This window comes from Crocodylus porosus, unplaced genomic scaffold (assembly GCF_001723895.1).
Source record: "Crocodylus porosus isolate Cpor-Errol unplaced genomic scaffold, CroPor_comp1, whole genome shotgun sequence".
In the NCBI taxonomy this organism is placed as follows: Eukaryota; Metazoa; Chordata; order Crocodylia; family Crocodylidae; genus Crocodylus; species Crocodylus porosus.
In genome coordinates, this window is record NW_017728951.1 from 39,074,637 (window position 1) to 39,088,177 (window position 13,541).

Here is a 13,541-nt window from a genome sequence, read left to right on the forward strand (position 1 = left end):
ATAAATTCTAAGTACTTAACAAATAAATGCTTATTTTATTTATACTATTTCATTTTAATTGTAAAATCAGAGACGTGTAATTGGTGAAGAAGCAACCAAATCGGTTTTAAAGAGGAAGGAAAGGAAAAGGATTTAGTAAATAATCACAGAACTGTCACTGTGATTAGTTCACTTCTTATGATGATATGTTTTCAACTGATTTAATAAAACTAGGGAAACAAAAAATTATCAACCTTAAACAGATGGATCTTGGGCCTACTGTATTTTCAATATGCTTGACTTGCATTGTTTTGTACTCAGTATTACAGCTTTCTGTCATTTCTATTCAGTCTCACTAACAGAACATCCTCCAAGACTGCCTCCTTCATATTTGATCTTTGTTGTGACATTTTGAATTTTAAACTTGAAAATGCTGGTCAGCATTTACTTGAGTCGATGGCATTGACAAGGCAACCTGAGCCAATTGGTATAACTCACATCTAGATATTTTCTGAGTCTCCCAGTATTTCATAATATTTACATCTTTATTCAATCATGGCTCATCCACAAATGAGTCCAGAAATGGACCAATCCTGTTTGACTGGGTGCCAGAAGATGTGACTTTTGCAGCTTCAAGTTCTCTTGACTGCAGGAATGATTCTTCATCAGCATTTTCTGCGTGTGTAGTATGCAGATTAGAGTCGAATGATGATTCTACTTTCTTGCCATTGCCATGAACGACAGTTCTCATCCTCTGCCATGTTGACATGAGATGGCACTTGGCTTTAGGTCTGTCTATGTCAGACAACAGCGATTGATACCTAGGATCCAGGTATATAGCTGCAAGTATCACCTCATTTTCAAAAAGGTATTTTTCACATTTTTTCATGCTACCTACAACTTGCTAGAAAACTGTGTTGCTACTTTTGAGATTTCCAGCTGACCCTTCAACCATGTCCCATAGAAATCCCCTATGGTAAGCTGTTCAGATTGCAGTGTTTTCATTGCCACTTTGGCAGGTATGTGTATAAATTCCCAACAACCCTTGTTCTTCCAGCCTTTCCTCATAAAACTTACTTCTCAGAGGCCCAGTTCTTTTTGTTGCTCTGCACTGGATTTTCTCCAATCTATCCATATCTGCCTTGAAGTCTGGGGCCCAAAATAAGACATTATACTCCAGGTAAGGCCTCACCCATGCCTAATAGAGCAGAAGAATCACTTCCTATTGATCCAACCAGATTTAGACCCAACTCTCCAATTGTTTAAAGAAGGCCTTGTCTACCTCCTCTCGTCCTGGTTTGGTGGCTTGTAACAGATGCCCACCATAACTTCCCCTCTGCTATTTTCCTCTCTGATCTTTATCCAAAGGCTGTCAGCAGGCCTACCTTCCACTTTGTACAGTACCTCAGAACACATATACATCTCCTTTGAGCAACACCTCCTTCTTTTTCCCCACCATCTATCTTTCCTGAATAAGCTATAGCCATTCATAACCCTACTGCAGTCATGCAAACTATCCCACTACGTCCCTGTAATCCCAATTATATCACAACTCAATGATCATACTAGGACCTCTAATCATTCCTGTCTGTTCCCCATTCTTCTTGCATTAGTATATAAACACTTCAGGTATCTAACTGAAAAAGATTTTAAAAAACCTTTTGATTAAATTTTCCCAGATGTTTGGCATCTGAACACCAAAATCAATTTTGTTTATGACAACTGAAAACTGAAAGGCTTTGGCTTAGGACAGAATTTTTATTTGAATTTTTAATTTTTGATTAAACCCTACATTTCTAAGAAAATGGAAATTTTCCCCCATTTTGTCAAATGGTTTCACAGCTTAGTCAAAAAGCCATTTTTCACAGAAAAAAATTCATCCAATGTTATCAAAAAAATTGGATGAAAAATTTCCAACAAGTTTTACCAAGTATTAGTACTAAATAGAAAAGGGAAAGACACAATAATTATAGTAAGATTCATGAAAATACAAATTCCCACAGTTTGGAGGCTGAGTCTAAAACATTTAGGAGGATTCTACACATTTCAATTAGAAGTCTCATAAGAGATTACTTATAACACAAAGGTCTTCCTCTTTAAGGACCAGAAGATTGTGACCAGCTAATCCTGTTTGCTTATGAGACCCAACTGGACAGAGGTCAAAATAAGAGGCCTGCAAAATAAGAGACTAAGACCTTCACCTGGGGGAGCAAATGAATGGCATGCAGGTGACTGGCTGGCCCTGAATGAGGAAGAGGTGCAAAAGGAAAGGCCTAGGGGCCTCTGCAGCCTGTTTGGTCATATGAATAGTTTTGTTCTGTACTACTATACAAGATTTTGTGTCCAAGTTAAAAATCCATTCTCTGAGGGATGGCCTTAAAAGGGATTTAGATGGATGTGTGACATTGAATTTTTTCTTGACTAGAGGATGAGCTAACAGGCTACACCGACTTCACCTTGCAACTGCTATTAAGTGGGCGGTTTAGGATTATACTCAGACATCAAAATGCCAGGTAGCAAAAGCAGTCTTAATGGATATCAGTCCCTGAGTTTGGCTTTGTCTAACCAAAGCATCTAATAGAACGATGTGTGAGTCTCAGCTTCCATTTTGTGGGAAACTCCTTGACTTTGTTTTCATTCTGAATCAGAATGGAAATTCCAAGGAATCTCTTAATTTCCTGTTAAATAAACTTTAAAATATATATGTGCAGTCAAAATGTTCTGTCCGATAAAATTGGGAGGTTGGGGGAAGTTGTTTTGGAAAACTTTCAACTAGACCTAGGAAAAGATCAAAACTGCTGACCATAACTGTCCAGGCAATTAGAAAAAAAGGAGCCAACATCAATTAATACCAAGATCTGGCTGTAGAGGAGGGAAGGTGGAACTTTTAAGAAACTGTGAGAAGAATAGAGAAGCAAAAATACCCAAGGATGGGCTGAGCCAAGTGTTGTGCAGGAATGGGAAGGTCTCCATGTACAGCCTTCAAGCAGCCTGCCCTTTCCAGCAAACACCCTTGCCAAGGTAAACATGTGCTTCGCCTGTTTTAGACCTCTCACATTTGTGCTAGGAGTTATGGTGATAGAAGAGGGACAGTATTTTCCTGTAGTTCAGCCAAATTGTGATTGTTTTTCCCACTCAGGTTCTGACTTCATCATCTTACCTCCTTTATCTGGTACATCTTCTGCTCTTTCTGCAAGCTGCACACTTGTTTTTGGAGCCGGAGGTTGTGCTCCTGTAGTTGTCCAATTTTCTCGATGAGCTGACAGATGTGTTCCAGATACCCGAGGCCAGAGCCAAGCACCTTGGTGTTCCCTTGATTCACCTGAAAAGACAGTATTATTCAGGCCATAAATTGTGATTAAAAAATCCTATCTAGTTATATAGGATAAAGCAGATAGAGTTAAGGTATGGATCCAAACTGCTGAGTGCCCATCACACCCTTCCAAAAATACCTGCCATGAGGCCCCTTTCTCTGTCAGTGGTGTGAAAGGCCTTTGATATAATCTGTCTTGTAATTTATGTCTTCACCATGTCCAGTATTCCCAGAACGAAATTCATCCAATGTGCAAGGAGATGTAACTGCCTTTGGGCCCAACTCTTCCCTAATGTAATTCCAGTGAGTTTAATGCAGCTACATTATACTTAATTTAGTCCATTGACCTCAATGTGAGTTGTAAAGGGGCTGTTTGATTCCTTACAAATCCCACATGCATGTGTATTCAAATACTTTGTACTCTTGGGATCAGTGGGTAGTAGGATTCACACTGTCCTTTGCACCTGCACAGAATGGTTATTAAATACAACTGACCTTGTAAGAAAGTACAGAAGTCTGATTTGGTGGCCTTTTCAGCTTAATGCACATGGGTCTAAATGAAGAGACAAGGTAGGTAAATAGCAATAGTGAATTGGGCTGTGATCCTTTGTAAGTGACAGTGGAAGAAAGTTTTCCCATTCAAAAGTAATTCTTGTGACAAGAGTAGCTTCCTAAGAGTCAGATATTTTGAGATGTCTCGGGGAGAGGGACAGCTTGTAGGTCATTTGTGACCAACTCATTCCAGGACTGACGTGCATGAACATAAATCAAGTGACACTTAGAACTTAACAAGACTGCAACTCTGATTTCTCTTCCACTGGGACCTGCAAGGTTCTAAAATTCTGCTACCACTCTGCAAAGGAGCTATACCGGTGCCAGAGTAAGTCATCAGTGACTGAAGAAAAAGCAATACTTTTCCAGTCTTCTTTTCATATTTTACTGCCCTTTGACTCCTTAGCAGGCCTTTTGTTTGGCAAAAACGTGTACGTGTGATGTCGGTAAGTATAATAAACCCAGATCTCTGCAAAAGCTCTGCTCTAAACTTTATCTTGCTGTAGAAAGTCAACTGCCTTCACAAAAGCAGGAAGCTTACTCTGTCTCCTTTCCCACAACAGTCCACATTTTTTTAGGAAATGCCAACCTTGGGACTCTTCCTGTCTTTTCATTATGTTAAAAACCTCTTGCTGGGTTCAAAAAAAGATTATCAACATTATGATTACTACTTTTTAAACAAATGATGACACAATGTTGCACAAGGTTTATAAATGCTGTTATGTGTTTATGTCCAAGTCTGTGACATAGGTCACATGAAATGGAATTAAGAAAATAACTTGACACTGGATAAATCAGGAATCTAAGAGCACTTTTTCCTTAGGATTACTTGTTTTTTAAAAAAGGAGTCAGGATGGATTTTGTTCAAATGTAAAAATGGTTCTTTAAAATATGTTTAATAGAATCAAGTCATCGATCCAAGACCACGTCAGAGAACGCACAGGCCACGGTCTACCCGAGCTGGATGTTTGGTTCCCTGTGGACCAGGTGTGCCACCACTAGTTGTCCCTGGGGAATGCATGTGCCATATGCTTTCTGGCGCACAGCAGGTTACCCCAGGTGGGGGAGGGGAGGTCTTACCTGGGGTCCTGGGGGCTTCCTGGGGCTGCAGCAGTGGCAATCCTGCTGCTCAGAGCCAGGTAAGCAGCTGGAGTGTGGCTCCAGCTGGCCAGGCTCTGGTTCTGAGTGGTGCACGCTGCCCCTGCATGTGCCACTCCACTTCTATTTTGTGTGGGAGTTTTTAACCCCTGGATATCCAGGGGTTGAAAAGCCCTCCTGCACTGCTCCCTTGCAGCACAGAGAACAGCTGAACGTGCAGTATGTGGCACCATAAATGTGTCTTCAGTGCCACATACTGTATGGCCACACTCATCTGGATATGGCCAGAATCTACAGGTTGTTCTGGCAAAAGCAGGATCCATTAACTCTAGTCAAGGCTTTCAAAAGTGACCAGTGTTTTTTTTGGTGCTGAACTGAGACACCTGATCTTGTGAAAATCAGGCCCATTGAAGGTGACTGAAGTCAGAAAGTTACCAGTTACTTTGGAGAATCTTGGCTTGTAGCTATTCGCAATATCTAAAAGGAGGTATCACCCTCTTCCTCTAATTGTGCTGCTTTAGGATGCTTTTGTAATTCTGCAATGACTGGTGCTTTGCTTGTCCATGTGATAATCACAAATGACTTTCTACTGAGCCTCAGAGGTAACTGTATAGAAAGCAAGGGAAAAACAGTGAGGATAAACTAGCTGTGCCCCATAAAATAATGGGGGAAGGAAATAAAACCCCTGGCACCTGGGTCAGTAAAAGGGAAGGCAAGGTTTTGATTGTAAACTCTTTGGTATGGACTCTCTTTTGTTCTGTGTTAGTACAGCAAGTGGCACCACAAGATACAGCACCTAGCCGACAACTACAGCTCCAGTATGTTTCTACATCAGAAGAAGAGAAAAGATCATCTGGATTTTCAAACACCGTGAAGTGAGGTTAGGAAGCAAAGATGAGTTGGAGGTAACTGTGTGCTCCTTGTGCAGTAGGGCAGATAAGAACCTTCATGGCCCTCAGCACAACTTAGAAAGTAATCCTTGGACTGCTAGAACTAAAGCTCTGCTAATGCCTGTGAAACCTAGGAAGGACAGAATGGCTGTAGTGCAGCATGTTCCAGCTGCTCCTCTGAAGGTCAGCAGAGCTGTGGCAGTATGCCCAGGCAAAATCTAAGCCAAACTGAACATCACAGCCATCTTGACCGGCATAGCACATGTCTAGGTTCCTAAGCAGCTCTTCAGTGGTGGCTCCCTGTGGGTAAACCTCCAGTTAACTGATTAACATCATTCTGTGCCTATCCCAGTAGTACAAATGGAGAGATAAAGAACTTTAAATGTCAGGCAAGCCCTAAATTGTACCATAACTGCTTTATAGCAAGCTACATATTCACAATGTCTGAGCTCCTTACGCAGTGCTATGCACCCTGAGACTACTCTATTGTACACCTGGTCTGGGCCAGGTTTGTGTCTGACTTAATACTGAAACCAATGGAATGGATATCAAAACCAGAAAGCTTCACTGATGTCATTCTTTGGGTTGCTTCTAATGGTTTCTCAGCAAGGACCCTTCTGAGGCCTTTCCAGGAATGTCTTTCAATGGATTGTAAGTATTTAAGCAGCACTCCCTAATTAGGTTCTGGTTCATGTCATATACTATACAGAACCTGCTCTGTGACATTCTGGTCTAAATATATTTTCTTAGTGCAATTGCAAATTAAGGTTTATGACAGCTGTTACGCAAGTGATGCAAGTGCAAACCATTCAGAGGTTTCAAAACATTTTCTATTCTAAACTTTCTCCCCTATTTCTACCAGATTTGTAGGTTCCTGAAATATTTACTGTCAGAGCTGACATATTCCCTTGTTACAAAAAGATCTGTATGTAGGAGCATGTTTGTGCAAGATCTATTCAGCCATTTTGGAGCTGAGATATATAATAGCAAGGAAATATATTGATGACCATTTTGAGTGAGAGGAGGCAGAGATGGGAAACGCAACATACAAAAGATGAATTTGGAAAATTTAGAAGTGGTCCATAACTAAGGGCTAGATTCTGCTCCAGATACACTAGTGTAGTGATTCTCAGTCAGGGCACCAGGGCATGCTGGGGTGCCTCCAGATCCTTTGAAGAGTGCCTCAAGGAGCTGTAAGGAGATAAGTGAGTTGTGAGGCAATAAACAGATACACTAAGCAAATAACCCAGGCTAGGTGCTTCACAGATTCACAGAAGTTTAGGGTTGGAAGGGACCTCATTAGATCATCGGGTCCAGTCCCCCTGCTCAGGGCAGGAAAGACTGCTGGGGTCAAATAACCCCAGCAAGGTATGCATCCAGTCACCATTTGAAACCAGGAACCGTTGGAACCAGGGGCTCTGTCTGGGTGGAGGGCAGAACCATGGGTTCTGTCTGGGTAATGGCCTCAGTGATGCAAGGGGGAGAAGCATCAGCTGGGGCCAAGGTGGGAAGCCATGGGGTACAATGTATCCCTACTATTGTATGGCAATAGATTATTCCACTAACCATGAACTGGCCTAGAAACTGGCCTGACAACTGCTTACCCTGTTTGCAGTCCCTGGTCACTGGCTCCCTGGTCACATGGGGAGTCTCCTTTTATGCCCTGCTGGGCCTGGACTGGCTCTGCCTCTTCCTTAGGGCTTCTGTCAGGCCCAGGCAGCAGTCATTCAGCAATCACTCAACAATCAACTATCAGCAATTCCTCAGCAGTCAGCTTGTTCCTGCCTAGTTGATTCCCAACCCATACTGCCCAGCCTGTGTAAGAAAGTAAGCGCTGTAATATAGAAATTAGTTTTTGAAATTGGGTGCCACTCAATTCACAAAATTTATTGGGGGGGGTGCCAGTGAGAAGAGTGTCAAGTCCAAAAAGTTTGTGAACCACTGCAATAAGATGGGCCAGATCCTCAGCCCAAGTATAGTATACTGTTGTATCTCTACTGACTCTAACAGACTTGCAGGATTATATTAGCTGAGGCTCTGACATATTAACTCTGCTGGATTCAGTGGGATGACTCTGGATTTCCCCTGATATAAATGACTGTAGAATCTGGCCTAGACCACCTCAGTTAATGCCTCTCCAACAGTCTGGACACATCTGGCCAGATCCTCAGTTAGGATAAATGGTCATTGCCCCATTGGATTGCACCCTGGCTTTTTAATACAAAGTTATAAGTGTCAGAACATGCAGGACTGACTATCTTCAGCAGAAACTTTTAAGCTCTCTTTACAGTGTCTGGACCACATGTTTAGCTGATGTAAATTAACATTTTTTCTTTCAAGTCTCTGGAGCTAGCTGAGAATTTGTCCTCTTCTCTCGAATGGATTGCATTAGAAAGCTTATCAAAGTTTTGCCCAACTGTGCAGCTGGTCCAATGAAAGATATCACCCACAAGAATCCTGGCCTCTCACATTTTTCCCAGACCATCACAGCTACAACGTCACTCCCACTCCTCCCCACTTGGTATTTACAAAGCACTTGGGATCTGTGTGCTGTAATTGCCTAACTGCAGCAGGTTCTGCCACGGGAGAGGGGAGGTTGGCATAGTTCCTTCGACTAATTCAGGTGCGGTTAGAACCTATGGTCATCTCTGCTGTGACTCATCCAGTCTGGGTTCAATCCTAGGATGATGACTCTGCACACTGTCTTTCTACAAAGGCGAAGCGAGCAAGGATCTCCAATTGAAGGGTGCTCTAGGGCAGGGGATATCAACCCCTGGGGAGGGGCGAGGGCAGCCACTCCCCTCTGCAGGCTGCACAAGCACTGCTTGGCCAGCTGGACACAATGGGGGAGAGCTCACATGCAGGGGCTGCCACCACCATCCACCACTCTGCACCGCCGCCACCACATGCAAGTTCCCCCCACTCAGTGTCTGGTCACTACCACCTCCACCCCCACCCACCACTCCACATCCAGGTGCCGCCAGCCCCCACCCCACTCCGCCATGAGTGTACCCATAAAAAGGTTGAAAACCCCTGCTCTATGGCCTTGGCACCTGCTATTGCAAAGGCCACAGACAGGTGTAGTAAATGCATCAAGTGACCTCAGACACTGCTTTTCTGGCCTGTGTGTGAGGTGTTGAGCGCACTCTGAGAGGCTCTGAGATCCCCTAACAATGAACACGCATACAAAAGACACACTGAATCCTGGATCAACTCATCATCTTGTAACTCTCGTACAGGGTGTCGCATACTAGAGGGCATATGAGCAAAGGCTGCACGTGGATGCAAGCAAAGTAAGATTCTATATACAGCTCTCTGAACTGAGCAGTGCAAAGCGTTAAGACTACTGTGGCAGCTCTTGCTTTGAGGATTAAACATAGTTGGAAGGTGGGTGTGTCCTGAAGAGTGATACTGATAAAGTGATATAGCCCACTGAGGAGGCAGCATGATATTGTGCAGGGGCTGGCAATTATTTTGGGCAGAGGGCTGCTTAGCGAGTTTTGGCAAGCCATTGAGGGCCGCAGGGGTAGCCCTGCCTCTTGACAGGTGCTCCACCCCTTGGTCACCATCTTGGGACCATAAGTCCTGCCCCCTGACCCCTGACCTTTGCCACCAGAAGTCCCTCCCTTTGCCCCCCAAAATTACTCCTTTTAGTAAGGGGTTTTGCCATCTCTGAACCAGAAAAATAACAAATTATATTCTAAAAATCAAACATGTTTTACAACATTCATTAATTTCATTTCAAAAAATATTTTTGTCCTGATTTATATGCATCCATGTAGTGTGTATAGAAATGATAGTATAATCACTTAAAATGAACTCCTACTCTTGTATGTTGTGGGAGGATGTAGGTGGGAGGGTTGGTATAGGGGTGTGTGGGGGTGTGGGTGGGGATGGGCTTTGTGAGGGGATGTGAGTGTGTGGGGGAAGGGTGTCTGGGGAGGGTTGTGGCTTGCATGGAGGAAGAGAATTTGCCCACAGCCTGCCCCCTCCCACCCCCACGGTAAGCAGAGCCCCCACCAGTCCAACCACGGGCTCTGTGCTCCTGCTGCTCCTGGCCCTGGAGCACTGGCACAAACTCTGTGCTCCCACTCATTGCCATTTGCCCCCTCTCTGCCACTGCTGCCCTTCTCCTGCCATTTCCCCATCCCCCACCAGGCCCTGGCTGGTCTGGCACCACATTCCAGCTGCTCCTGCAGTCCCGGTGCTGCAGCTGGGAACCACATGATGCTGGTGAGTAGGTGAGGGGAGCAGGGAAATGGCTGTGGCAAGCAGAAGGATGGGACACTGAGCAGGCGCACAGAGCACAGCAAAAGCCAGTCAGGAGCACAAGGCCTGTGCTGGTAAATCAGGGCCAGCGCCAGTGGGGCCCAGAGTAGGAGTGTGGGGTGCAGGCTGCCAGGGGCTCTATGGAGCTGTGCTGGCTCCCTCCTCTCTGTGCTTGAGCAGCACAGCCTGGCTCCATAGAGCTCCTGGCAGCCTGCACTCCACACTCCTGCTGCCTCACTCTGGGCCCCACTGGTGCTGGCCTCGGTGCACCAACGCAGGCCTCATGCTCCTGTCCGGCTGTTGCTGCGCTCTGCGCGCCTGCTTGCTGCCCCTTCCCCCCACCTGCCACAGCCATTTTGCAGCTCCCTCCCCGCCCACGCACTGGCACCATATGGTTCCTGGCTGCAGCGCCAGGACCGCAGGAGCCAGCTCAGCTGGGCCTGAGGACTGAGGTGATCATGCATGGTCCTTCCCTGCCTCCCTCCCTCCCGTACCTTCTTAGCTGTATTTCCCTTGGTGCAGGGAGGCAAGTGCAGCCCCAGGCCAGAAGCCTCCAGCAGCCCCTGCTAGGCAAAGGCTTCCGACTGGGGCTCAGGTGGAGGTTGGAGGTGGGGAGGGCAGGCCAGGACTTGCTATTGCAGCTGTTCAGTTCTGCTGCTGGCTCCCCTTGGGTCCTACTGCCCCAGTTCCTATCATCTTTGACAGGAAGCCAGGGGGAGATAAATATTAATTTTCTATGTTTTTTAGGAGCCCTGCAGGCTGGATAAAATGGGCTGGCAGGCCAGATCCAGCCTATGGGCCGTATTTTGTTCACCCCAATGTAGTGGATAGTGCATTGGAATTTAGGAGTACTCGTTTCTAAGCCTGGGTCTGCCACCCTGCTTTGTGATATTGGACAAGTTGCTTGCCTGCTCTGCTTCCTCTCCCATGCATTGTCTGTCCAGTGACTCTAAACAGCTTGGGCCAGGATGGTTTATCACTGTGCTTGTACAACACACTGTACAAAAGGCTTCTGATTTGGTTTGGGGTCTAAAATACTAAGAACTGTAGTCTCATTCCCACTCTTATTAATTCAGGCTTGCATCCCAAAGAATGTGCTGTGCAATATTTATGCCAACAGCCCTAAAATGCTATAGTACATGGCATATTATAGGCCTGGAACAGTTGATTGGTGATGTCATACATTGAGTGGGAAACATTTTTCAGTGGAAGCTGACAACTCTGGTAGGACATCTGAATAACAGGAAAAAGAGGGATCATTATGTATGTTTCTAATCTGCCCCACCCAGTGTTTTGCATTGCTCTCCAGGAACAGTCACGATCACTGATAGCCTGCAGCTTCCTCTGAGCAACGCACACGTACTATGGAAGCTGAATGGTGTAGATTGCAATGACCTTCTCTGAGTTTTTCCCATCAATTCAAAATTATACCTGTATCTATTGATAAATATTCCAGAGGACTCAATTGGCCTGATGAATTAGGAATCAGAACTGTGTAAGTAATGGAAATTCTGATGAAGTGGTTACACAAAAATGTTTTAAAAAAGAAAGAAAGAATGAAAGAAAATCCACAGAGAGACATTTCAGTTTTGGTTTGGCCTGATATGGAAAATATTAGTTTTAAGTTGACCCCAAATTTTTCATCTGATTCACACACAAAAAAAGAAAGGTTTATTTGCATCTTTGAGTGTTGGGTTATTTCAGTGGTGTTAATAGAGGTAGGCAACCAGGGCACCAGCCCCAGGCACTGATTTACAAAGGGGCAATAACAACAGCTGCTGTTCCCTGGACATAGAACCTGTTTGCTTTGGCTCTAGGTTATTATGTCTTCTTTTTCCCCCTGTCCCTCTTTTATTTTTTGTCGGTTTCAAAATGAAAATCATTTACAACTAGAAAGTCAAAATGTTGCATTTAAAAATGCTGAACTGACTCACTTTGACACATTCTGCTTTTTTACTTGTCTTGGTCAAAATTATTCATTGACTTTGTCCCAGGTGCATAATTTATTTTGTTCCCCTTAAAAAAATTCATTTTTCATCCAATTATATTATTCATTAAGAAAAATAATCACTCAGCTCTGTTGATAGTGATATTATTAGTTTGAGTTTCTGAGGCAAATCCAGCCTTGGTCACAACTTCCCCATCTGATGGGTGCCAGGTGGATCATTGCTTAGTGGACAGGTTATGACCTTCCTTAGCCATCCTGGAGAAAGCTAAGGAGCGGCTGGACCATATTGATTGAATTACTACCCGGTCCCTTTGAGGCTGTCCTGCCATTGTAGGGTTGCAGATATAATGAAGTTTGGTGTGTTGCTACCATTGGTGCACTTCTCCTTTGTCTTCATGGAGATGCAGGACTGTTCTTACACCAGCATGACATCAAACAAATCCTCACTAGCTTGGGAATTGCCCTGACAATGGAAGAATTGGCTTTACCAAGCTATCTAAATCAACCTGTGGATCCAGTAATACCCCCACAGTACTGACCTTTCAAATCAGGGAACTACATTAAAGAGACACTTGAGACCAGCTATAGTTATCATTTGAGCAACTGCTGTTTTTGTCGCATTGCAATATATAGCTGCTCCCTCAACATCACCTACACTTCCTGCAGTATAAATCACATCTGTATTTGCACATGTAAATAAAAGAATTAGCTTCAGGGCATTGACTTAGAGCTCTAACATTCAGCTGGGAAGGATATTAAAGAGAAGGAAAAATGAATCCCTGACACAAAGCTTCATTTCCTCTGCTACTTTTTTTTTTTTTATCATTTACTCTTTTTTTTGCTTATTTAAATAATCCATGTTGGGAGATCATGGCTGTATCTCAGAGAGGATTCAAAATAATTCCCCCAGGCAGATAACATGGCTCTCAGACAAGGTTACCACCTGTCCTAGTTTTTGCAAACACCCCTATGCAGGATGGAGACAATACTGACCTCTCAACTCTTCAGAGCCTCCTGCACGAAGCTGGCCTGTGTCAGCTCCCTTTTGCTGCATCCACCCAAATAACAGTTCCTTTAGAAGCTATTTCTCAATACACTTTTGTGCTCATGCCTCATGAGAGAAGGCTCTTAATTCTGAGGAAGAAAGAGCTGCTCAGGCTTGCTGCAAGGCAGATGTGGTCTCTGGGAACATTGTTATCATCTACAAAGCCCACCTCTACACTTCTTCAGTGTTTGAGTCATCCAAAATTAAGGAAGATTCAGTGATAAACTGAGAGGCCAATAAACAGAAAATCTTTAGCAAGGTTCATAATTATGGGTGTTCACCATGCATGTGTATAGTGCCTGGCCTGGTAATGCAGACTGTATCACCAAAGTATTGCTCCAGCTAAACTCTCATGACAGAGTTGTCCAGTGCACTTATCACATCCTTAATGAGCAAAGTCTTCTGAGCTGTTTTCTCATTAGAAGACAGGTCCACAAACCTGACTCT

The 13,541-nt window shown here is 44.2% G+C and overlaps 1 protein-coding gene across 2 annotated transcripts in view; it reads right to left on the bottom strand.

The window, feature by feature from the left end:
* Nucleotides 1–13,541, bottom strand: part of LOC109324171 — a 59,835-nt gene that overhangs the window by 21,917 nt on the left and 24,377 nt on the right. For both annotated transcript variants that reach the window (XM_019556087.1, XM_019556088.1), the window contains exon 3: nt 3,140–3,301. In XM_019556087.1, coding sequence (XP_019411632.1) covers nt 3,140–3,301 — 162 coding nt within the window. The remainder of the gene's footprint in view (nt 1–3,139; nt 3,302–13,541) is intronic.